This window comes from Zalophus californianus, chromosome 1, assembly GCF_009762305.2.
Source record: "Zalophus californianus isolate mZalCal1 chromosome 1, mZalCal1.pri.v2, whole genome shotgun sequence".
In the NCBI taxonomy this organism is placed as follows: domain Eukaryota; kingdom Metazoa; phylum Chordata; class Mammalia; order Carnivora; family Otariidae; genus Zalophus; species Zalophus californianus.
The window spans coordinates 70043265-70069603 of NC_045595.1; the positions used below are offsets into that span (position 1 = coordinate 70043265).

A 26339-nucleotide genomic window follows, 5' to 3' on the forward strand; every position below is an offset into this window, starting at 1 on the left:
ACCCCAGGGCACCTGGGTGACTCAGTCAGTTAAGCATCCAACTCTTGATTTTGGCTCAGGTCATGATCGCAGGGTTGTGGGATTGAGCCCCAATTCAGGCTCCACACTCAGTGGGGAATCTGCTTGAGATTCTCTCTCTCCCTCTCCCCCACTCCCTCTCACTCTCTCTTTCTCTCTCAAATAAATAAGAAATCTTTTTTTTTTTAAAGATACTTTAACCTTGGTGGCATGTGCTAAATCTTGGTGACCTTGAAATAACCTTTTGAAATGGAGTAAGAGACAAATCTTAGGCTCTGCCCATAGTGTGGCATCAAATATAGGAGACCATTTACATTCAGTTGAAACTCCAAGGATGTAGGAATAAAACGTGTGCCAGTCTGCAAAAGAGGACAGTAAGGAATCTTGAGATTTTGGTACTAAATGAAGCAGTGGGGAAAAAAATGCCTTCCCTGAGCATTGAACCAGGTCTGAAAAGCACATCTGTAGGTCACATTTGCATCGCCTCTCACCTGGGAGACCAGAGATTCAAGCACCTGGGAGTCTGCTAGGCTGACCAGTGGTAACATGGCCTTAATGATGGTCTACAGTTAATGAGGTCAAAATGCTAGGATTTCCCCAGCAGACTGTAGAGCAATGATTCTCAATTTTACTGTGCTTCATAATCCCTGAAGAACTTGTAAAAACACAGTACTAGGCTCCACCTCGAGTTTCTCATTCAGTATGTCTGGGGTGGGGGCCTGAGAATTTGTATGTCTAACAAATCGCCCAATGGTTCTTAAGCTCTAAGACACCAATGAAATCACTACCGTGGGACTCAATATTGCCCGCATATTGGAATCATTTGCAGAGCTTTAAAAACTATAGATACTGCATCCAGCCCCAGAGATTCTGGTTTAATTGGTCTAGGGTATAGCCTGGACATCAGAATTACAGAGACCAAACTGAAAACTCAGGGAACTGGAAATGTTGGAATGGTTCAACAAAATGCAACCTGCCCAAGCCACCCTAAACCACCCCTCCCAGGAGGGCCTGAAAAACATGCCTTAGTGAGAGGGGCACCAGCACCTTTGAGAAGCTCTTGGCTATCCTTGACAGGCCAGGGGGGACAGTAGAAAATACAGACAATGGAACTGGGTTCTCTGGTCACAATGTGAATAATGGGATCTAGCAACAGTAGAGGCTAATGAGCACTTAACTGTAGGCACAAGTGCTGCAGTGAGTCACACAACAATCTGGTGATCAGAGTATTCTTACTCTCTAGAATCCAAGACAATGGTAAACTGGCCATCAAATCAGCCTACTAAGGTGATGATGGACATAGAGTAAGAAAATTTCTAGGTCTACTGGGCAGAAACCTAAGAAAAGTCCCCATACCAAGAATTCACAGCCTCTCATCCAGATCCCACACCCAGGCCCGTTCACAGATGCAGAGCTCCTCCACTAAGCTAAAGGTCCCTTCCAAAGAGACCCCTAAAAAATGGCCACAGTGAATGCTATTGATCTCCCCCCACCACTTTTCTTCCCCAGAGTCCTCAGACATTTACCATGGGACTGAGCACTGGGGAAATACCCAGACCCTTTGAAGTTATTAGATATTGGCTCTGAACTTGGGCTGATCTCTGGAGGCCTAAGAAGCCACTATAATCCAGTAGTCAGATCAAGAAAGAGCTTATCAAGGCCAGGTACCACATGCAATCTTACTAAACCCATCTCACATCTGTCCAGTGGGCCCATGGTTACAACCGTATCCTTGGTTATTTTCCTAATCCTAGAACATACAATGAGAAAAGATACACTCAGTAACTAGTAGGATCCCCACAATGGATTCCCACCCAGTGGACTGAGGACTACTCAGAGGACAAAGAGACAAAATGGAAGCTCCTGATACTACATACAACACCTGCCCTGCCCACCCATCCAATGACAGTAAACCAAAAGCAAGCCATATCCACAGATCAGTGATTAGGAACCAGTGCCACCAAAGACTTAAAAAGTGCAGGGATGGTAACTTCTATCATAGCCCCATTTAACTTGTCTGTTAGGCCAGTACAGAAGCCACATGGGTTATAGTTACTGCAAACTTAATCAGCCGATGATGCCTATTGTAGCTGCAGCTTCAGATGTGGCATCTTTACTGAAGCAAATTAACATAACCCTTGGCACTTGTTCTTTCTTTTCATTCTTTTCCATTCCAATCAGTAAGTAAAATCAGAAAGCAGTTTCCACTTACCAGACTGCCCCTGTATCAAGTCTCCTGCTTTGTCATAATATAGTACAGAGGGACTCCCTCATCTCGATAATCTGCAGGATAGCATATTGTTTCATTATACCGGTGACATGCTAACTGGCCTGGTAAGTAGCACCCTAATTTGGATGCCAGAGGGTAGGAGAGAAGTCCTACAAAAGTTCATGGTCTATGACACTGGCGAAGTACCTAGGAATCCAGTGGTCTTGGAGCATTTGATAATGTTCCTTCTAAAGTAAGAGAGAAGTTGCTGCATTACCCACCGAAATAAGGAAGTTCAATAATGGGTGAGTCTGTTTGGATTTTAGAGGCTCTAACCCATCTACTGATCATTGATAAGGCTGCCAGTTTTGAGAGGGGCCCAAGAAAAGGCTCTACAGCTGGTCCAAGCTAAAGTACAAGCTACTCTGTCAGTTGGGTCTCAAGACTCAGCAGACCTAATGCCATTGGAACTGATTGTGGCAGATAGGGATGCTATATAAAGCCTGTGGCAAGCCCTAGCAGCAGAATCATAGCATAGCACAGACCCCTAGGATTTTGGAATAAGATCCTGTCCTGCCCTCTGTCAATAACCACACTCCATTTGAAAAGCAGCTCCTGGCTTGTTCCTGGACCCTGGTTGAGACTGAATGCCTGACCTTGGAATAACAAGAGACCTGACCTACTCATCATGAACTGCATGTTACCATAACATTGGTTATACACACTAGCATTTTATTTTTAAATTAAAATGGTAAAAACAGGCCCAAGCCAAGCAGATTCACTCACTCCATGTGCAGATGACTCAGACTCCTATGGTTATCTGCTCAGCTGCCTCTCCCTTCCTTGACCCATTCTCATGACGTCCTAGGGACTTCTATATATTTCCTCTCTCTCAGGAGAAAAAAAGCATAAACTAGGTTCTTATATGGATCTGCATGGTATGTCAAAATCAGCAGAAAGTGGATGGCCACTTCACTGCAATCCCACTCAACTTGGCGCACAAAGACAACGGTGAAAGAAAATCCACTGAGTAGGCCAAACTTTGGGTGGTACACCTATTAACAGAGAGAAACGCACTAAAGGATAGATCTATACCAACTCAGAGGCAGTAACTAACAAGGGGTCAAAAACCTAGAAAGAACAAAATTATACCCCCCCACAAAAAGAAAAAATCATAAAGTGGGGGGAGAGAAGTATAGATGGAAATCTTCTAAATGGGAACAGAATATAAATACATTCATAACCTACCCCCATAAATGCCCACCAGAGGGCATCAATAGTCAGCTGGAGGGGCGCCTAGGTGGCTCAGTTGTTAAGCGTCTGCCTTCAGCTCAGGTCATGATCCCAGGGTCCTGGGATCAAGCCCCGCATTGGGCTCCCTGCTCAGTGGGAAGCTTGCTTCTCCCTCTCCCACTCCCCCTGCTTGTGTTCCCTCTCTTGCTGTCTCTGTCAAATAAATAAATAAAATGAAAAAAAAAAAAAAGTCAGCTGGAAAAGCAGAACCATCTATGGATGCCAATCAACATCCTTCACCAGTTACCCTGGTGCTTGCTCAATGAGCCCATGTACAAACTAAACAGCATGGAGGCCAGGCTGGAGGCTATGCCCGGGACAACATGGACTTCTGCTCACCAGGGATGACTTGGCCACTGCCACTGTTGAGTTCCCAACCTGCCGTGAACAAAGGACAACACTGAGTCTTGATGTAACTCCATTCTCTAGAGGACCCAGGTGGTCAGCCAGTGGCTGGCTGATTATACTGGAACTCTCTGATCATGAAGGGGACATTTTGTCCTCACAGGGATGTCCTCACAGATGCCCATTCCAGGTATGAATTAACCATCCCTGCCCCTGCATTTGAGCCATCTCTACCATCCATGGTACTGTCCCTTTCAGTCAACCTCCCAGTGCAACTCCCAAATGTTCCAAGGAATGGCATTCAACCCACCCCCCCTTATTCTCTTTGGACCAAGAGGTAAGAGCAACTCCACTATTACTAACCCCTGAAAACTGCACTATCCCTTGTACTTAATAACCCCTTTGTAAATGAACCATCAACGAACTATCCCAATTTGAGTGTACCATGTGTGAGGAACTATGAATAATTCCCTCTGAAAGCACCACTTTCCAGTTCTTCCCATACTAGTTTCTGAAACCAATTAACATTAGAAATGATGGCATTTCCTTCCCCTCTCCCCAAGAGCTGGATTCGTCTTTTCCTTCTTGGAAAATCATACCAATTTCATACACTTAGACTGATCAATGACTAAGTTGTCAGATTTCATTTTGAGTAATAGCCCTTGAAGCCTTCATAAACCATTGATTTTATAGTTTTGAGTTAGTTTTAGTCAAATTAAAAAAAAAAAAGGAACTGCTGGAATTGCCATGGACAGTGGATTCGTATGTCATCTTGGTATCAGAGAATTAGCCCCTGTATAACTACTCATCCAGCAACAATGCTCACCAATGGCAACTGTGTGGCAGTGGCTAAGGGAGGGCAGTACAAAGTAAGACACCAGCAGTGCGCAGAGGCCTCGATCTAGAATCAAACTACAATGATGAAAAAGTCATGCTGTTCTAACAAGTGCTTTCTTACCAATGTCAGGTACTGCAGAGCCAGGACTCTTTGGCAGCTATACTGGAAAGAGATGCATACCCTCTATTTCCACCCTTCTCCACCTCCCTCTGGCAACCACAAATTAAACCTAACAAAGAGGGATGAAGAAGCCATTCCAGACAGAAAAAACAAAGCCAGACACATATTCCAGGTACTCCCACACTGCCGTGGTAAACCCCTTCTTCTGTATCTAATGAAGGAGCTGGTAGGGCATAGATGATATATATATATATACATATCTTTATCGAGGGTTAAATGACATTTTTATTTAGGATCAACAGAACAAAATTATGCCTGCTACATAAATGTTTTCTTAAGAAACCAAGTTACCAATGTCCATTAATACTGAATCTTTTAGGGACTTGAATAATGTAAAAGTTATGGCACAAAGAACATAACCTCAATACTGCAGTTGGAGCTTGCTATATATTACTACTATTATTTACTCGTTACTATGTTCTTAATAGTCATCCCGTCAACACTCCTCAAATAGTAGAAATACAAAGGAAGCTCATTTTAAATTGCAGTTTTCTGCCTCAGGGATCAGCTCTGATTAGTTTTGTTTTGTGCAATTCTCCCCATCACCAATTCTCTTTCCAGGTTTCTTTCATCTAATAGAAAATTAAATGTGATGCTCTGCTAGGTTCCCGAGGATTACTAAATTATATCACATTCAGATATATAAGCCTCACAACTGCTACTCTAAAAATATTATAACAAAGGTACGTACGTGGCCCAGGTAAAACGAGCACAAAAATTAGAGCAGAAAACACAGAAGCTAAAAATTGTTCTACAAGATGTCAGGTAAGAAATTAAACAAATTCTACCGTTACAAGAAATTAGGAAACATGCCTTTCAAGAATTCTTTAATGTGAGATGTTTCATTTGTATGCAAAAGTGATTCAAATATGGCAATTCCCTAAATGCTATGTACTTCAGCATCATGGTTTAATACAACAAATCCAGAACGTTTCACTTTATTCTACACAAAGACCTGAATATTACTCAACTCTTGCTTTATCGTTCTCAACAAATTTGTCTCTGGCACTGTCCAAAAAGTAACAGAAAAACAAGTTTAGCAGGGAGGTACAAGGGCAGAGTCGCTGAAACTAACAATGTGGAGGATTATAATTGATAACAGTCTCAGCTCAGGGCTACAAACAATCCAGAAATGGGTTCACAGTATCTGATGTAAACAGTGGCATCTCTCAGCCCCTCAACACAAAAACTCCTGAGGAGACCGCATTGACCACAGCAGTGGGTACAAAGCACTCTGTGGAACTATTTAATAACTACAAAAGGGGGGGGAATATAAATCCAACAAGGAAGAAGTCATTTTGTTGTTTGATTTTTTAGGAAAGCATCCAGCACCATTTTTACAAATTGCCATCAACAAGAACTTTCTCAAATGCAGGTTTTAGAAAGAAAAGTATTACCAGAAACATAGCTAATTTTTTTTTTTAATAGTTCTTCCCACTGGTCGCATTTGAGCAACTACTTTGTCTTGAGTTGAGACACATACACTGACAGACACACAACACTGTTATTAACCGAGTCCTGATGATGGGCCAAATTTAAATAAAGAACAGCGAAATCATTTTCTGAGATTATCGTCGAAAATTTCTCTCTCTCTCTCTCCGCTTCCTGTTGCCCTGTCATGCAGGAAAGGTGATACTGAACCTAACTCAAAGTATATTTGGGGTTTTTTTTTTGGTGTGTGTGTGTGTGTTTTTTTAAAGATTTTACTTATTTGAGCGAGAGAGAGCGCACATGCACACACAGAGGGAAAGGGAGAAGCAGACTCCCTGCTGAGCAGAGAGCCAGATGCAGGGCTCGATCCCAGGATTCTGGGATCACGACCTGAGCCAAAGGCAGATGCTTAACCAACTGAGCCACCCAGGTGCCCTTCAAAGTATATTTGGAAGTGAGATCCGGCTGGTGTCCTTCTCATTCCTTCTAACATTCCCAAACCTTCTGTCATGACAAAGGACCTGTGACTGAGTACATTATCATACTACACTAGCCTCCTGGGTGCCCTTGACTACTGACACCCTGCTCACTCCTCTTCTCCACTGAGGACACTGGTTCCTTGCTCCTTACCTTCTTTCCCACCTGCACTCCTTTCTACACCTGCAGCAAAGTGGATATCCATGTGGAAGACACACCCAGCACCCTGACCACACGGTTTCCTTGGGCTCATTGTTCAGTTCGTTAGCCTGTTCCTCCACCCCAACTCAGCCACTCATCCACAGTCACCTCCTGGACCCTGACAGTACCTCCAGTACTTCTCAAATTCAAACACTCTCTAATCTCCACTCTCATCTTTTTAAGATCCTTTTTCAAAGCCCTTCCACAATTATTTTTTAAACTCAACAATACCATCCAAGCCAATGAGTGCACCACCTTCTTGCTTTACTTGCTTTCCTGGACTGGGTCCTGGGGTCTAAGACTCAAAACCACAGGGCCTCATGTGAAAGGGTTTGGAAGTGGCCACTCTCTCCCTCCAATGGGCTCAACTACTCCCTTGATTGAAACCTGTCTTAGACTTAAACAAAATTAACTTTTGGATAACACTATAAAGAGAATGAAATGACAAGCCACAGACTGGAAAAAAATACTGCAAACTACATATTTGATAAAGGATTTATATCCAGAATATATAAAGCACTCTCAGATACAGATATTTAGATATACAGACAGATCGCTAAAGACTAAGAGTTGATGAATGGATGGATGATAGGAAGACGGATAGCAAAGTTCAGTAATAAAACAATCTTAACTTCGGAGATTATGATTTCCCCAAAATGATTTGTTCTATGCCCATCCAGCATCATCTCTTTCAACCACATGCTTCCCAACAGCAAAGTGACTTGGATCATCACTAGGTACACCTACATCATGAGACCTCTACCATGCTATTATCATTCATGCTATGTTGCCTGTCTTGTACTTTCTCATAAAGCTAAGTAAATCAGGTTGAATGAAAATAAATGTAAATAAATATATATATTAATGTATATACTACTGCATATGTATATACTACCATACATAGGGGGATTGAAGTCACCAGAGGTCATCTAGCCCAGAGCTATTTTGGGGCGAAGGTTTTTAATAATATATTAACAGACATGGGGCTCTCCAAATTGTTCTTCTTCAGGCAATTCCAGAAAGTTGGGTCATTCAGGCAACTTGTCCATTTCATTTAAACTGTCAAGTATGTAGGCCTACAGTTAGTACCCTTTAATGGATGTTGAATTTATACTATCTCCCTTTTAGTCCTGACAATGGTGACTTTTTTTTTCTTCTGATCAATCTGGCTAGAAGTTCAATAATTTTAAGATACCAAAGTATGAACTATTGGTTTCAGTGGTTTTTATCTATTGCTACTTTTCCAATTCATTGATTTTGCCTCTTATTTTTATCATACCTTTATTTTAATTGCATTGGGTTTACTTTGCTCTCTTTTTTCTAGCTCCTTAAACTGGAACTTAAAACAGACTTACTTTCTAATATAGTGGGGTTCTGAAAGTATAGTGCCTGAACCAGCAACACCAAAAATCACCTAATAACTGTATTAGAAATGCCAATTATTATGCCCTACTCAGACCTACTGAATGAGAAACTCTGGAGGTGATGTCCAACAATCTGCATTTGAACAAACCTCCCATGTAATTCTGATGCAGTCAGAGGAGTCTTCAGAACTCCTGTTCTAACAAATGGGCATTTCAAGATATAGCTATTTCCCTCTTAGTCCCACTTTAGCACATCACAAAAATTTTGCTGTATTAGGTGTTCAATATCATTTAGTTTAAAATATTTAAAGCCTCTTGAGCATTCTTCATTGGCACATGAGTTATTTAGAAGTATTTCAATTTCCAGGAGTGCCTGGGTGGCTCAGATGGTTAAGCGTCTGCCTTCAGCTCAAGTCATGATCCCAGGGTCCTGGGTTCGAGCCCCGCATTGGGCTCCCTGCTCAGCAGGAAGCCTGCTTCTCCCTCTCCCACTCCCCCTGCTTGTGTTCCCTTTCTCACTGTGTCTCTGTCAAATAAGTAAATAAAAATCTTAAAAAAAAAAAAAAAGTATTTCAATTTCCAAACATTTGGGGGATTTCCCGGATTTCCTCTTGTTATCTATGTCTAATTTAATTCCACTGCAGTCAGATAATTTATTCTAAATTTTAATTAATGTCATTAATTCCATTTATTTTAATCCTCTAAAATATGTTTTGTGGCTGAAAATGTCTTAGTGGAAATTCAGTGTGCACTTAAAATGAATGTGTTTTATAGTTGCTGGAGTTAGTGTTCCCTGAATGACAACTAGTTGTTTCATTTGTATCATTCAAATCTTTTATGTCCCAACTTTGTCTCCTTGTTTAAAACATATCTAACAATTATAATGAATTCATCTACTTCTACTCGTAGTTCTAGCAAATGTTTCTTCATCTATTTTAAATGCTATTCGTTGATACATACAAATTAAGGATTGTTAATACCTTCCTAATGAGTTGAAACTTTTTTTTTTTTTAAAGATTTTATGTATTTATTTGAGAGAGCGAGAACAAGAGCAGGGAAGGAGCAGGGGCAGAGGGAGAGGGAAAGAATCTCAAGCAGACTCCATGCTGAGCGCAGAGCCCAACATGGGGCTCAATTCCATGACCCTGAGATCACAACCTGGGCCAAAACCAAGAGTCAGATGCTTAACCAACTGAGCCACCCTGGTGTCCCGAACTGAAACGCTCATTTAAAGTAGGCCTCATATAAACTGTACATAGCTAGTTTCTCTCTTTGATCCAGTATGACAATCTCTCCCCTTTTGAATACACTATTTAAGCCACTGGCATTGAATGTAATTACTAATGTGTGAAGTTTAAGTCTATCATCTTGCTATTTGCTTTCTCTTCGTCCCATTGGATCTTTCTTCCTAATTTCCCGACTTCTTTTGAATTGAGCATTTAGTAGTCTATTTAATTTCCTCTATTGTCTATTTAGGCATAACTGTTTAATTTTTTACTAGATATTCTGCAGATTATAAGAGCATCTGTAAAATTACACTATTTCCTAACAGTACAACATAAACAATATGTATATAAGACCCATAAAAAATAGAGACAGAGGAAATATTTGATATCTCAACAAGAATCTTGTTGAATCTGGACCAAGATATACAAAGGACATTAGGCAGATCATACTCAAACTGCTGAACATCAAAACTAAAGAGAAAATCTTGAAAGCAATTAGAGAAATACCTATATATTTCATTCTGGGGGAACAATCACATGAATGAATGCTGACTTATCAAAAAACATCAATGCCATAAGATGCTAGAACAATATTTTGAGAGTGTTGAAAGAAAAAAAAACGCTATCTCAGAATTCTGTATCTATAAAAAGATTCTCAAAAATAAAGAAATAAAGAGAAAATGGGCAAATTCATTTCCAAACAGAATTTAACACAAAATGTTAAAGTAAATCTTTCAGGCTAAAGGGAAATAGGCCTAGATACGAACCTGGGTTTATAAGAATAAAGAATACTATAGAGCGGGGCATCTGGGTGGCTCAGTCATTTAAGAGTCCAACTCTTGATTTCGGCTCAGGTCATGATCTCAGGGTCGTGAGATCAAAGCCCGTGTCAGGCTCCACACTGAGCGTGGAGCCTGCTTAAGAGTCTCTCTCTCCCTCTGCCCTTACCACCCCCTCTAAAAAAAAAAAAAAAAAAATACTATAGAGGTAAATATGTTGGAAAATAAAGTACTTTTTTTAAATCATAAACTCACAGGGAGCCGCAGAAAGTAGTAGAGATCCCATATTCTCTTCCTCCAGTTTCCCACAATGATTAATATCCTACACAATAACAGTACATTATCAAAAACCAAACATTCGGCATTGGTACAATATGTACGTATAGTTCTACTTCATTTTATCACAATGCGCAGATTCACATAACCACCATCGCAATCATAATACAGAACTAATCCATTATCACCAAGATCTAGCTATGCCTTTACAGTAAAACTCACACTCTTCTCTCAGTATCCCTAACCCCTAGCAACCACTGGTCTGTTTTCCAGTTCTATGATTTTGTCATTTCAAGAATAATATATAATCTGACCTTTCACTCAGCACAACACCCTTGCTGATACCACCCAAATTATTATAAATAGTTCCTTCCTCTTTACTGTGAAGTACTATTCCATGGTAAAGACGTACCAAGGTTTGTATAATGACTCACAAATTGAAGGATATTGTAGTATTTTCAGGTTTTGGCTATGATAAAGCTGGTTCGAATAGTCAAATACAGACTTTTGTATGAACATAGGATTTCATTTCTCTGAAAGAGAGTCCAGGAGCAAAACTGTTGAGTCATATGGCAAATGTAGGTTTCATTTTTTATAAAACTGCCAAAATGTCTTCTAGAGTGGACGTAACATTTTCCATTCCTACCAGCAATGTAAAAAGATCCAGTTCTCAACATCTTTGCCTGCACTTGGTATTGTCATGATTATGTTAATTGTTTTAATACATGTGTACATGAAATCTTAGTTTGCTTTTCTCTAATGAATAATGCTAAATATCTTTTCGTGTGCATATTTGCCATATATCCTCTTTGGTGAAATGTCTCTCGTGTCTTTTCCCCATTTTGTAATTTTTTTGTTCATTTGTTTACTGTTGAGTTTTGAGAGTTCTTTATTATGAGTCCTTTGTCCGAGATGTAGTTTGTAAATATTTCCTCCCACGTGTAGTTTGTCTTTTCATCATCTTAACAGGGTCTTTGCCAGAGCAGAAGTGTCTCATTTTGATGAAATCCAATTTACTGATTTCCTTTGTTTTTTTACGGATCATGCTCTTAGCATTAAGTATAAGAAATCTCAGAGGGTACAAAAGAGTTTCTCCTCTGAATATTGTGGATAATCTTAGTTTCCTATAAAGAATGTTTTATTGTCAAGCAGTTAAAATACTGGCCAATCACCTCCATCCTGTGAAGGCTTGGTTTTCCTTTAGTCCCAGGGCATGGTTCTTAGATCTAAACTATAGCCCTCCTGGAATTTCAATGGAAAGTCCACGGTGTTTATCAAGCCCCTCTTAACTTGGTGGGACTTGACCCCCAAAGTCTATCTCCCCAGCACTGGGCAACTGCTGAAATTTCTGCTCAACTCTTCGACCTCCCAGCTGCCACTTTCTGCCTGTTTCCATGCAGTATCATTCAGCACACGCACAGCTTTCAAGTTAGCCAAGGACTGCAGAGGAACTGGTACACATATTTTGTGGCTTTGCTCTTGAAAGATTTCCCCCCACTCCTTTTCTACCCTGCCTAGCAGTGCCAAGTTCCAACCACAATTCCTTGGCCCAGCAAGACTGTTGTGTTCTACCTGGGCTCTGTTCCCTGGCATGAATTCAGATCTCCTGCAGGGGATAAGCCAATTAAAAGTACATCTCTCATAGCCTGCCTGCCTCCCTCCTTTGAATAGTGTGTCCTCTTCAGCTTCTATGTACTTCTGTTATATTCTGTCCAGATTCGTTATTGTTATGAGCAGAAAGGTTAGCCCAATATAGCTTCTCGACCATTACCAGAACCGGAACTCCACCCCCTGATTTTTATGTTGATTTTTCAGTCTGGAAGAAGTATAAATTTATACCCCAAACATGATGAAACTCAAAAAACTGGTTACAGGGGCACCTGGGGGGCTCAGGTAAGCATCTGACTCTTGGTTTCGGCTCAGGTCATAAGGTTAGGGTCATGAGATTGAGCCCCACATCAGGCTCTGCACCGGGCATGGAGTCTGCTTCAGATGCTCTCTCCAAGTAAAAACAAAGTGCTGAACAGTGTGATTAAAATGCTGCAACTTGTAGTTTTAAAAAAATAGACACATCTAATGCTTGTATATGCAAGGATCCCTCTGAAAAAAATATTTGATTCTGTAGAAGGAAGGGACTCTGTGGGTTGGGAACAAAGAGGGAGGAAGGGTCACTGTTTGCTGTTTGAGGTGTGTTCCATGTACACCTGTAACTCATTCTAGTTGATCATAATTTCTTAAACCGTAATAAAAAAGATTGACTAGCACCACAAAAAAAATAATTTCTCCCTCTTCCTCTGCCCCTCCCTCTCGCCCGCAGTGACAAGTTTATATGGGAGACAATTTTTCCCTTTCTAGAGTTAAAGATAAAAAAAAAATCAACAAACTTCCCTGTTATCTCCTTATGTAGACAGGTGTGCTGTTGCTCTTTTTTTATCTCCCCTCTTCCAAATGCCCCTTCTACTAGTAGGAGTAGCCCGTCAAGGGTCTTATTTCCAACTAACTGCTTCGGGGAAACCTCAAGCTTCATCTCCTGTTCTTAAATTACACGAAATCTCAAAACTCTAATAGCAATAACAACCAACCCACCTGCCCTAAACAGCCTTAAGGTCTTACTGTTTCAGATTTCAGTTCTCCCTATTTCTGACTTTTGACAATTTCCTTTATTTTCCTGTGCATTCAGCTAAGTATTTTAAAGTCTCTTTGTTATATTTTATCCTGCATTTCTAATTCTTTTTGCTATTGAAGTATTTTCAGATTATCTAAGTAGCTATGTTGCCACACTCAGAAGGCCATATATTATTTTTATAATATAAAATATATTTTATAATATGAAATCAGAATGTTACATGGAAAAACTCCAGGGAAAAATAATTTCATATATGTACATAAAACACACCTAAGAATACAGCCAAAAAATAAGTATCATTTGTTCTTCAAAAAAGTTGTAAGTTGGGCACCTGGGTGGTTCAGTCAGTTAAGTGTCTGCCTTCGGCTCAGGTCATGATCCCAGGATCCTGGGATCGAGCCCCACATTGGGCTCCCTGCTCAGCAGGGAGTCTGCTTCTCCCCTTCCCTCTGCTCCTCCCCCATGCTTGTGCTCTCTCTCTCTCTCTCTCAAATAAATAAATATACCTTTAAAAAAGTCACAAATTGATTACTAGGACTGTGGAAAGTAAGGACCATGACAGAATATAGTGTGTGCAGTTGTGCTATAGCAATGAAACGCTACAGTACTCAGGCCACCAAGCACAGCAAAGTGGTGCAAGTATGTAGCTTAACACTGAACAAGGGCTCAAAGTGAACACTCTATACCACACCTCTAAGATATACATGGGGTCTGTCTCTAAATGCAGTTCAACACACCCTATACCTAGAATTCCAACATCACACAATGTTCAGAGAACATGTTCAAAAGCAAGAAGCAAACTCAAAAGGGCTCTCATTGGACTTATTACAATTTAACCATCAAAAAAGACTAATATTGCAAAAGACTGAAATATGTAAACTTACACATATAAATCCATAAGTTCTTTTCCTCCATTTTTTATGTTAATAACCATATATTACATCATTAGGTTTTGATGCAGTGTTCCATGATTGTTTGCATATAACACCCAGTGCTCCATGCAGTATGCGTCCTCTTTAATATCCATCACCAGGCTAACTCATCCCCCCACCCCTCTCCCTTCTAGAACCCTCAGTTTGTTTCTCAGAGTCCATAGTCTCTCATGGTTTGTCTCCCCCTCCGATTTCCCCCCCTGCTATCTTTTTTTTTTTTTTAACATATAATGTATTATTTGTTTCAGAGATACAGGTCTGTGATTCAACAGTCTTACACAATTCACAGCGCTCACCATAGCACCTACCTTCCCCAATGTCTATCACCCATATACAAAGAAAATCACTGGACACATCAAGATTACGAAGGTACCAACTCATTGCTCTGAAAAATGGTCTATAAAGGAAACAATCACTTATCCTGACTTTGATAAACTATACTTCTGGAAAAAAAAAAAAAAAAACCTCCCAACTATAAGTGAGAAAGGAATTGCAGAATGAGAAAATTATTGGGGCGCCTGGGTGGTTCAGTTGGTTAAGCGTATGCCTTCAGTTCAGGTCATGATCCCAGCGTCCTGGGATCAAGCCCTGCACTGGGCTCCCTGCTTGGCGGGGGTCTGCTTCTCCCTCTCCCTCTGCAGCTCTCCCTGTTCAGTCTCACTTTCTCTCTCAAATAAATAAAATCTTAAAAAAAAAAAAAAAGTATAGGGATTAAAAAAAAAAGAGAGAATGAGAAAATCATCATTTTTGCAACCCTAATGGACTAAGGCATCTAAGCAATGATCATAATGGATGCTAATAACTATGAAGTAAAAGAGCGATGGGCAACTTCGCAATAAGGCTGACAACACCTGGAGCCAGGGAGCAATCCTAACATCAGTAACAGGCAACCAAACATTCCCTGCCTCTCCCTTTGAGGCAACAGGAAATACATGGCACCAACTATGAAGAATTCCTATCCCCCCTCCAAAAAACTGAACTTGAGTCTAATCAAGGCTATACACAAAAAACTACAGTTCACAGGAAATGTAAGTGATTAAGGACCATGTGAAATGACATCAAGAGGGTGGAATAAAATTTCCGACATTCCAGCTTTGGCTAAAACAAATAACAATTTGTCTTTAATAGATGGCACTAAAACACAATAGGGAAATGCTTGAAATTAAAAGACTTAAGAGTCTACATTATCTAAATGCAATGCAAGACCCTATTTCAACCCTGGCTCAATGAAAAGTTACAAAATGACATGTATGGGACCATCAGGAAAATCTGGAGAGTGGCTGTGACCCCACGGGTCCCTGAGAGGAACTAGCATGGCTGCAGCAAAGGAGGGCCTGTCCAGCCGCCATGAAGCCCAGGGCACCACCAGCCCAAGCTTCCCCCCCTAAAGGCCAAGACACCTCAGCTCAGCCCGCGACCCCCCACTCACAGCATGGAGCAATTAATCTGGGGTTGAGAAGAAGACTTACAGCCCAAGAGATGGTCCACAACCACTAGAAACCTCATTGCTGGATAACCTGTCCCTGTGCATAAAGAACCTGAATGCTATGAGACCAGATTTGGGGCATGTTCCAGACTTACTCTGTAATCAAACCCTCCAGTTTGACTCAGATGGAGGAGACTGCACTTCTATATATAATGACAGATTTTAAATTAGATAATGATGACGATACCTTTAATTACATTGTCAAGGAAATTACTGAAGCTGTTCTAGTTCAAGGAAAACTCTGTAGATAAATAGAATGTCTCCATAAGCCCATTACATAAGATAAATAAGTTTTACTTACTCAATAGATGACTATTCAGGGGGCCATTGGAAAGGAAACCAATCATTTAACAACAATACAATACACGGGCTGCTAAACCAAATTCAAAGGAATGTTTTTGTTCCTACCCACATTTAAACCACAGCAATTCAAGATGGGTGCATGCCGATGCCTACATAACAAAGAATAACTATGATGTCCGCATTGCCCCTAACTGATGGGTTCTGGGATCCACTTGAGCTCTGTCTCTGAGTAGTACTGGGTTGGTTATTCATTCTCTGTGGTAATAAGATACACGAAGGTTTCCCACCCAAATGGTCTGGATGCTTTAGGTTAGGATATCTTGCATCCAAAATGACGAAATAGGACTCCTTCAATGCTAGTCAGGTTGAAACATATGATCACTTGTTCATAAAGTGACTCCTCATAGGTGAGCTTCCTGTGAACTTCCAAATCCTAATATTCAAAAAAGGTCTAGTTTCTATACATTTGTCAGGATGCTTTTTCTTCAACTGGGAATTAATGAATTCGAAAAAACTCACTAATTTTTCTGCAATTATTGAAAAAAGTTTTAACAATACCCTAAATGCTCCTCAAGCAGTACAAACTGAAATAAATGGTTTATCTCCAGCAGTACTCCAAAATGAGAGAGTCCTTGATGCCCTGACAGCTCAGCAAGGAGGTATATGTCCTGTCATCGGTGAAATGTTGTTTATAGGTCGACAAATCAGGAATTGTTACCCAAATTAGATTTGGGATCCTAAAGACCAGATAAAATTTTTTCATCAAATAAGTGACACCTCTTCCAGAGACTCATTTAACTTGTTAAACCTTGGCTCCTAGGAATCCCTGCTCTGGAGGATTTTTCAGTCCTTGGCTACTGTTCTTATAGTCATCAAATGAACCTCCCTACTGGCTTGTACACTTGCCGGGGTTTCAAATGTCTATTGGAAGCCACATGCACACCAAATGACATCCTTAAAAATCAGGCAACTGGATGAAATCAACAACCACCACATAAGTGATGAAGACAGTAACTACGTGGCCCTCCAGCCTGAAAACTCCTAATGGAAAACAGCGAATATGGGACTCTTTGGCCTGTGAGAGCATAACCAAAAAAAAAAAAGGGGGGCGGGGGAATTATTAAAATCAAACAGAGACCAGACTTGAAAATTCCCTCAGCAGACAAAACCAGTTAGTCATACAAGCAAAGCTTAATTTAACTTATTTTGCAGAACAAGCAAGGATAACTTGATCTAGGTCACTTCTTGCTTTTCCTCTGCATATTATAAGTGAAATATAAACAGTTCCCCAAAATCGACAGGAGGTAACCGCTAACCAATTCCCTTTAAGAGAATTCCAACATTATAACCAATCACTGTAAAGAATAAACACTCCCTGCCTTCACAGTATATAAATCTACTTTACAACAGCATACCTCTGAGCCTCATTCCATGTTTTGAGTGCTCCCAGTTTACAAACTCTTTGGTATGTGCACAATAAACCTTTACTAATTACTACTTCAAAAAAAGAAAAAAGAAAAAGTCTGAATACTAACAGGTTACTAGAGGATATTCAGAAAACACTAATGATTTTGTTGGGTGTGATAACTGGTTTTTTTTTTTAATTCTTTTCTGTTAAATATACGGAAATATTTATGAGTTAAATATGACGTCTGGGATTTTTTAAAACATACTGGTGTAAGGAGGTGGGGAAAGGAGAGGGAATGAGATAGGGAAGGAGAGGAGGGGGAACAAGAAAGAGACAAGATTTTGACAAACAATATTGGCAAAGTGCTGGTGATTATGGGAAGTGAGTGGTATCCCCTTATTCTTGTCTCTCTACTTTTATGTATGTTGAAATCTTCCACAATAAAAATGTTTAATGAAGGGATCGAATTAGAATGTCTGTTAGTTTTCCTTCCAGTTCTAAATTTTAGATTCTATATTCAACTTCCTAAAGCCCGTCCACTGCATGCTTAAGACAATCTATGCAGCAGAATATCAGGAATATTTCTTAAAAATTATTACACGTAAGAATCATAATCATTACAGGGTACTAAGTGTGTTATCTAGGAAGATAGGCTCAAGAAGCTGGATATCTCCTTCTTTAGAAAAAATAAAGAAGAATGGAATAAATGCTTCTAAATACTTACAAGAGATCACGACCAGCTCTTTTCTGTGGCCACTGGTGATAGAGTTAGATGGAACAGACTTAATTTATACCACCAGGATAGCAAAATAGCTTTTTCTCCATCTCTTCTCTTCATAAGAAATTATACTGCCATACTTCCCTACTATTCTTTTAATCATTTATTAAATCCTTCAATGCTGACTCAGTGCCTAAAATACTCATTGCTCTGCTGGCCAGGCACTGTGGGATACAAAGATAAGTTATAAAATAAGGTTCTATGCCTTTAAAATGCCTATAAGATCTTCAACCGCAAATTTGGGGGTGGGGGCAGTCCACCAGTAGTAAACCTACTGGGGAAATCAGGACATATCTCACACTTGAGATTTTATTCATGATTTACCAAAAAATATCTATGAACACCCACAATTATGAGTGTTACAGAAACCTGGTCTCCAGAGTTCTGAAGCTAAGATTCACCAATGCACTCCATGCAGTTCTCAAACCCCCTGAAATGACTGCGTTTTTCTGGATAGGCTGCCATGGTGTTCATTAATCTCAAATGGTAATAATCGGTAATGGAATAAAACCATGTACCATGCAGTAAAAACTCCAAAAACCAGGGAATAGATGAAACACTACACTGTATACCTGTTAAGCCAGCTTCCTCTTCAAGTGGAAAGTCTTAAACTTGCCAAACTTTGTTTCCAGTGCTTGAGTGCCCTCTAGTGGCTGCTTTGCCACAACCAACTGCTCACAGCCGGAATTAAGAATGAAAAAGTGTGAGAAGTAACAGAATTTCTAGAAGATGGCATCATCAGGAGCACCCAGCACAATTTGAAGTTAGTCCGTGAACTTCTCATTATCCAAAGGAACTTAGTTCACAATATGCATAATTCAGAAGTTTCCCAGATAACACATGACACACTACTGCATTTTTTAATAAGTATAATTTTTCCCGTTTCATTTCAAATTAATAAAATATCAGCAAACACCCAGAAAAGAACAGTATGTGAATGAAGGACACCAGAACCTCAGGAATTAACACCCATCCCTCCCCTGTCAGTGGAGGCAGCATCAAGAATGCAACAGCAACAGGAGTTGGGCAGTATTTTGAGAACACAAGGTACCCAGTCTCTGAAGGGAGGGAAGCACGGGCTAATGAACAACCTGAGTGCACACAGAGAGAAGGACACTTCCAGAACTGCCCCACCAGACACTCTCAGCGGTGGCAGCAACAGCAATTGCCAGGGGGAGAAGCCATGGGTACGGAGCCAGGGGGTGAGCTGACACATCACTCGGGGTGACTGACAGGTCCCCAGTTACTGCAGAGGCCTTCTGCCCAGACCCACAGGAATTCCTACAACCGCACAATATACTATCTGCAGTCACTGCCAAATGGAGCCCCAAGCACAAGGACACCACGGGGGTGCGGGCAACCTCTCAGTTCCAGCCTTGGCCTCCAGGCCGTCTTCCCAGATTCTGCCACAAGGCACCCCTCACCTCCATACCTTCCATGACTTCTACCTACATCCGCCTCTCCTTCATGATGTCCAGCATCAAGAGGGAGCCGGCCCTCTGAACAAGAACCTTCATAGCCCCTGGACATTTCTGAATCTATAGATCAATCTTTCCCCAGGAAATGTCCCTACTGATGTCTAGGACAACTGCCCATGACCAGGAGACTCATTCAGGCTTGCTGCTCAAAGCTGGGGTTCATTATGCACAATGCTATTTAGCATCCCATTGTGTGAATGTGACATACTTTGTCCATTCTGCTGTTAAGTATACCAGTTATTTCACACTTAGGGCTGTTACAAATAATGCTGGTAATATACATTATCGCACATGTCACTTGGTACACTGGGTTACGAGGTAGGGGATTCTGGCTTAGACAGTAAAGATGTCCTCAGTCCAGAGTGGCTGTGGCCAGTTACATTCCCACCAGCAGCATACAAGCCTTCCTTCTGCTCAGTACTTTCACCAACATTTAGGATTGTGAGGCTTTTTCATTTTTGCCAATCTGGTGACTCTCTCGGTATTTCATTTTGGTTTTGGTTTGTATTTCTCTGATGCCTCAGTACTTTTCATACTGAATTTTAGAATTTATATTGGCCAGACCTAGTTATTAAAGTCTGCCTTCAAATAGCACAGCAATCTGCCAATCTGTTAACACTTTGAAATCTATCCAGAAAGCAAGCATATATCCAGAATAAAATCATTTTTTACTGCATCTACCACTACGAACCTGGTCCAAGTCACCATCACCCCTCACCTGAACTATCACAGGCTCTTCTTCAAGTGGTCTCTCTGATTCTATCTTGCCCCTGTCCTTGTAACACAGTGATCCTCTTTAAACGTCAGCCACATCGAGGCTCTCCTCTGCTCAAATTCCTCCAATCACTTCCCATCTCATCCAGAATAAAGTCTCAATTCTGACCAGGGCTTACGACAAGGCTTAGGATGACCTAGCCCCTGGCTACCTCACTAACTTCATCTCCTGTGTCCTTCTGAGTCTCCCTCTCGCTCAGTTCCAGCTACATAACCTCCGTGTGGTTCCTCGAAACATGCCAACCACTCTCCCATCGCCAATCCTTTGCACCTGCCGTCCACCCTTCCCCCAACCGAGGGAAGTGTTCCCCCAATCCCTTCAGGTCTCTGCTTGGATGCCCCTTTCCAAGGCTTTCCCTGAACCCATCTAAAATGGCGCCGCCACCACCTCATCCTTCCCAAACACCACTAGCCTACTTTTATCTTTTTCATTGCATCTATCACCACCTAACACTACATATCTGCTCGCTCTCTTTTCTCACACTAGAACATGGACTCCATCAGAACAGGGATTTTTCTCTCTCTTGCTCAACATTGTACCTTGGTACTTAGACGGTACCTTGTATATACACAGCCACTGATAAATACTTGTTAAAAAAGGAACAAAAGAGTATCAGTACAATTAATAAAACAGTATCTATGAATTTCTTCTAGAACAAGATAAGGACCTGCCTGGGGTAATGGTTTTCCTGCACGTAACACACTGCCATGCCCGTAAGAGATACTCAATAAATGTTCAATTAGTAAAAGCACAACAATGATTTGTCTTGTCCTTTCCTATTCCCTTCTCTCCCCCTTCCAGATCTTCTAAACCAATGTAGAATTTACTTCCATGCTACCGTTAATTTTTTCACAGTATATACGTTCTTTAAGAATCCATTTTTTCCAGGTTACACAACACATTGATGTATTATTTGGATTTAAATGTTAATGGATTCATTGTTTATGTGTGCTTCTTCTTTACCTGAAAACTTGGTTATAGGCAGCTATTCAAGTAGCTTGGTCAGGTACAAGTTTTTGGAAATGTGGGTGAAATTAAGACTGAGTCTCTGAATTTCTGAAAAAGTCTTCCTTTTGTCCTCACAAGCAGGCAATAGGATGGCTGCACAGAGAAATTTAAGGTCACACAATCCCTTAAGTGTTGTTCTATTCCTATTGTTTTCCATATCTTCAGCTTGTAGTGTTGCAAATAAATTATATGCAAGTCTAATTCGTTTTTGTTTGTTTATAACCTGAGTTTTGGTTTTCTTTCTCTCTTTGTAATTACAAACTTCACCAGGATAGGTCTAAATGTGCATCTTTTTTCAGTATCTTGCCTGACATTTGGTGAAACCTTTCATCTAAAGACTGAGTCTTTCTTCAGCTCAGGGTGAAATTTTCTTCTATTATTTCTTTCATGAATGTTTGCTTTGATCTCTCCTTGAAATCCCATTATGTTTATCTTAGACAAGTACAATCTGATAGAAATACAATTCAAGCCACAAACATAATTTAAAATTTTCCAGGAGCCACAGCAAAAAATAAAAAGTAAAATTGTAATAATGTATTTATCCAAATATATCCAAAATATTATCATTTGAAAACGTAATCTATAAAAGATTTACAGATGAGATGCTTCCCCCCCCCACCCCCCTATTGAGTCTTCAAAATCTGATATGTGTTCTCTACTTGAAGCTCATCTCGATTCAGACTACCTGCTTTGCAAATGCTCAATAGTCATTTTGGGCTAGTGTCTGCCATACTGGACAGCAGAACAGATCTTCTGGAACTCTCTTCCATTCTTTTTTAGTTAATAATTTTTAACCTTTCTCTTTTCTTTCTGAATCCTAAAAGAATTCATCCAGCTGATCTTCAAATCCACTAACTCAGCTTCCTAAAGTATTCACCCTACTCATCATGGCACCTATTGAACATTTTAATTCAATAGTCATATTTTACATCTTCAAGGGCTCACTCTTCATGGCACACTGCTCCTGAGCACTGACTACCTGTTCTGATTATCTAGGAACGCCCTCTAGAATGTCAGGACTTTGTCTTAGAATTTTCTTTAACTTCTCTTCCATCTCCTACAGTACCACTCTGTTTCACTGGAAACTCTTCCTCTGAGTCATCGGAAGAAGCCCCCCCACTTTTGAGCTAAAAGCCTCTCTGCTCAGTGATACCACCCTATCTGCTTGGTCTTAAAAAGAAAAATTAAGTTTATACATCTCTGATAGCCAGGTTGGGTACCACCAGGGGTTGCATATGTCACAATTCATTCTTCTTAGTCCCATAAAAACAAGAAAAAAGTTAGACTTAGTGACATTTCCTGTAGATCTCCGCAGAGATCTCACAGTTTCCAGAAATAGGGATGGAATTAAAAGCAAAGGAAATGCAGGGACCTTAAATTAACTGTCCGTTCATGTCCACTCAGACCAGGGCTAACTGGGATGCTATCCCAGCAACTGGCTGAGGTACTGGACAGCAAAGTTACAGAACATTTTCCATCACTACAGAAAGTTCTATCGGACAATACTTGGCTAAACAATTCCTCCTAAAGCCCCAAATACCACACCACCAGGTTCTGGCTCTATAAAAATCCCCTCTTCTTCCCACTTCCTTCTCCTCACTTTCTCCTTCCTTCAAGAGTTATTGCCCTTACCCTTAAAAGCCTTGGTTCTTTTCGCCTATTTCGACTCTTGACACTCCCCTAGTCCAAGGGATAAAGGATGCTCAAAAAGGCAGTACAAAGGTAGCATTCACTTGATGGGACTTAGATTTACTAATTAACAAAGAAACGCTTCCCAGTATCAGTACTTGAAATAAATGCCTGATATGTCAAAATATCTTTCAAGCATGCATGGCCATTAATACTGGGATTGTTGTCAAAAATAACTGACAACTGGTGAGGATGAAAACACTAAATTCAGGGTGAAAAGGATTTTAATCAGAATCGTGAGCTGTGCTTCAACTAGGAAATAAATTAGGTTTAATAAAATGTTGGGTAGACTACACGAAAACTAGTAATGAAATAAGGGTTATCCAAAAATTCTTGAAATAATGACGAATAGAGCCCACAAGCCTTTTAACTCCACCATATCACCTTTAATAACAGAATAGGTTGTAAATGTGCGGCTGTGTTTACGCCTAAGGGTCTACTGAGGTTATTTTATAATTGCCACAATTGCACAAAGAAAACTTAAGTGATGGTCAATGAAAGCTGCGTGTTCTAAATTACAAATCAGCAACAACCTTTGTCATTCATAACATTACAGTCATAAAAGAGAATTACCTCAGTAACAGGTGTATTTTCCTGGAGCTCAGTTGTGTGCGAGGCCAGTAAACCAATCACCCGAGCAACCTTGGCCCGTCTGTAAAGAGAGAAAAATAAGCTCTGAAGAGGAGTTAGAGACCCAAGTAACCAACCCTAGTTATGTTTCACAATTATGAGCATTAAGATAAAAAGGGGGTGCACTAGGGTGAGCATTCACTCCTCCACATATATAGCCCTTATGTACATTGAAGAGACAAGAACAGCAATGCCCTCTGCAGGACCGTCTGTAATAGTGACTCAAATTGAACAAGCTGGGCTTTCGTAGTAAAATACAAAGTAAAATTTTTGAAAGGCCTTAACCAGAGAGGAGAAAAAAATGTAATTAACCCTTTTACTTCTGAGTACAGCAGTATTTGGCAAAGGTTATGTCCTACTTATTAGACCAAGGATTTTATACATAAGTGGTAGAAAAAAAAAAAATCAGAACAGTTAAACATATTTATATATCCACTTTTATAGAAATTTTTACAATCCTAGATCTTATACTGTTCCAAAAACTACCAGTTTTAGTGAGGTGTCTCTGTATCATTATCCAACAGAAAATAAGGTCAATAAATTATTAATATCATTTTCAGATGATTTGTTAAAATTTAGTTGTTTTTTTTTTAACTGGAGAAAATAGTTGGACATGTGAGTTGATGACAACCGTATTTTTTTTTTTTCGAGCACTGTATTCATACTGATGCTTGCATGTTCTCTGGGCTAATTAGTATGTACACCAGCGAGAGTCTCTAACTTTTCAAGTTATAAAATAAACTACACAGGACCCACGGAGGGAAACAACTCTGAGAAGGACCACAGGGAAGTGTTAATGTTGTCAGAACTCTAACATATAGATATAATTCTTATGGATTTCAACACTTTTTGAATTAGCCATTCAAATCTCTTAATATATACAAATTAAAGAAGTCCTAGGCATTTGTATGACTAGGATCCTGCCTCTAAATAAAAAACATTATACTGTTATTTAAATTTTAATACCAGTGTATTATAATATGTAATATGTATGTAATATGCAGTGTTATATAAGTTTCAGGTGTACAATATACTGATTCAATACTTACAAACATCACAAGTACACTCCTGAATCCCCATCACCTATTTCACCATCCCCCCCCCCACCTCCCCTCTGGTAACCATCAGTTTGTTCTCTATAGTTAAGAGTCTGTTTTTTTATTTGTTTCTTAGATTCCATATATGAGTGAAATCATATGGTTTTTGTCTTTCTCTGGCTGACTTATTTTGCTTAACATTATACTCTAGCTCCATCCATATTGTCACAAATGGCAAGATTCCATTCTTCTTTATGGCTGACTCGTATTGCATTATGTCTTCTTTATCCATTCACCTATCAATGGACACTTGGGCTGCTTCCACAGTTTGACTACTGTAAATAATTCTGCAAAATACACATGGGTGCATGTATCCCTTTGAATTAGTGTTTTTGTATTCTCTGGCAAGTAGTGGTGTAATTACTGGATCATAGGGTAGTTCTATTTTTAATATTTTGAGGAACCTCCATACTGTTTTCCACAGTGACTGCACCAGTTTGCATTCCCACCAACAGTGCAGGAGGGTTCCCCTTTCTCTACATCCTCACCAGCAATTGTTTCTTGTTGATTTTAGACATTCTGACAGGTGTGAGGTGGTATCTCCTTAGTTCTGATTTGCATTTCCCTGATCATCAGTGATGCTGAACATCTTTTCGTGTGTCTGTTGGTCATCCCAATGTCTTCTTTGGAGAAATGTCTGTCCGTGTCTTCTGCCATTTATTTGGATTGTTTTCTGGGTGTTGAGTTATATAAATTTTATCGATAGGTCCTTTGCAAATATCTTCTCCTATTCTGTAGGTTGCCTTTTAGTTTTGTTTCCTTCACTGTGCAGAAGCTTTTATTTTGATGCAATCCCCATAGTTTATTTTTTATTTCCCTTGCCTCAGGTGACATATCTAGAAAAATGTTGCTATGGCTGATGTCAGAAACATCACTGCCTGTGCTCACTTCTAGGATTGTGATGGTTTCAGGTCTCACATTTAAGCCCTTAATCCATTTTGAGTTTATTTTTGTATTTGGTGTAAGAAAGTGGTCCAGTTTCATTGTTTGGCATGTGGCTGCCCAGTTTTCCCAACACCATGTGTTGAAGAGACTGTCATAAAAAGATTATACTTTAAAAGTGATCATTTTGAAAAAGATTTGGTAGGACATTGGACCAAAAGTTACAAGAAAAAGCACCTAGTCACTGCTCTGCCACTGACCCATTTTGTGACCACAGCCAAGTCAATTATGCTTCAATTTCCACATGTGTGCAATTTCAAGGGATAGATGGATTAACTTCTAAATTTTTTTACAATGAGAACTGGGTGTTATATGCAACTAATGAATCACTGAATACATCAAAAAATAATGATGTACTATATACTGGCTAACTGAACATAAAAAAATAAAAATATAACATTATCAAAAACGGACTACTGAATTAGGGGATGCAAAGCAAAAACTTACCTTGGTTCAAGGACAAGCCCAAAGTACTTACGAAACACTAAGCTGTTTTTTCAATCTACAAAAGTAAATAACTAAAAGAACTAAAAGAAAAATGTATTACAAC

At 39.9% G+C, this 26339-nt stretch overlaps 1 protein-coding gene across 6 annotated transcripts in view; it reads right to left on the reverse strand.

Annotated features, from left to right (window-relative positions):
* ULK4 (unc-51 like kinase 4) overlaps positions 1-26339 on the reverse strand; it is a 604302-nt gene that overhangs the window by 532208 nt on the left and 45755 nt on the right. For all 6 annotated transcript variants that reach the window (XM_027585659.2, XM_027585655.2, XM_027585660.2 and 3 more), the window contains one exon: positions 23694-23772. In XM_027585659.2, the coding sequence (XP_027441460.2) occupies positions 23694-23772 (79 nt within the window). The remainder of the gene's footprint in view (positions 1-23693; positions 23773-26339) is intronic.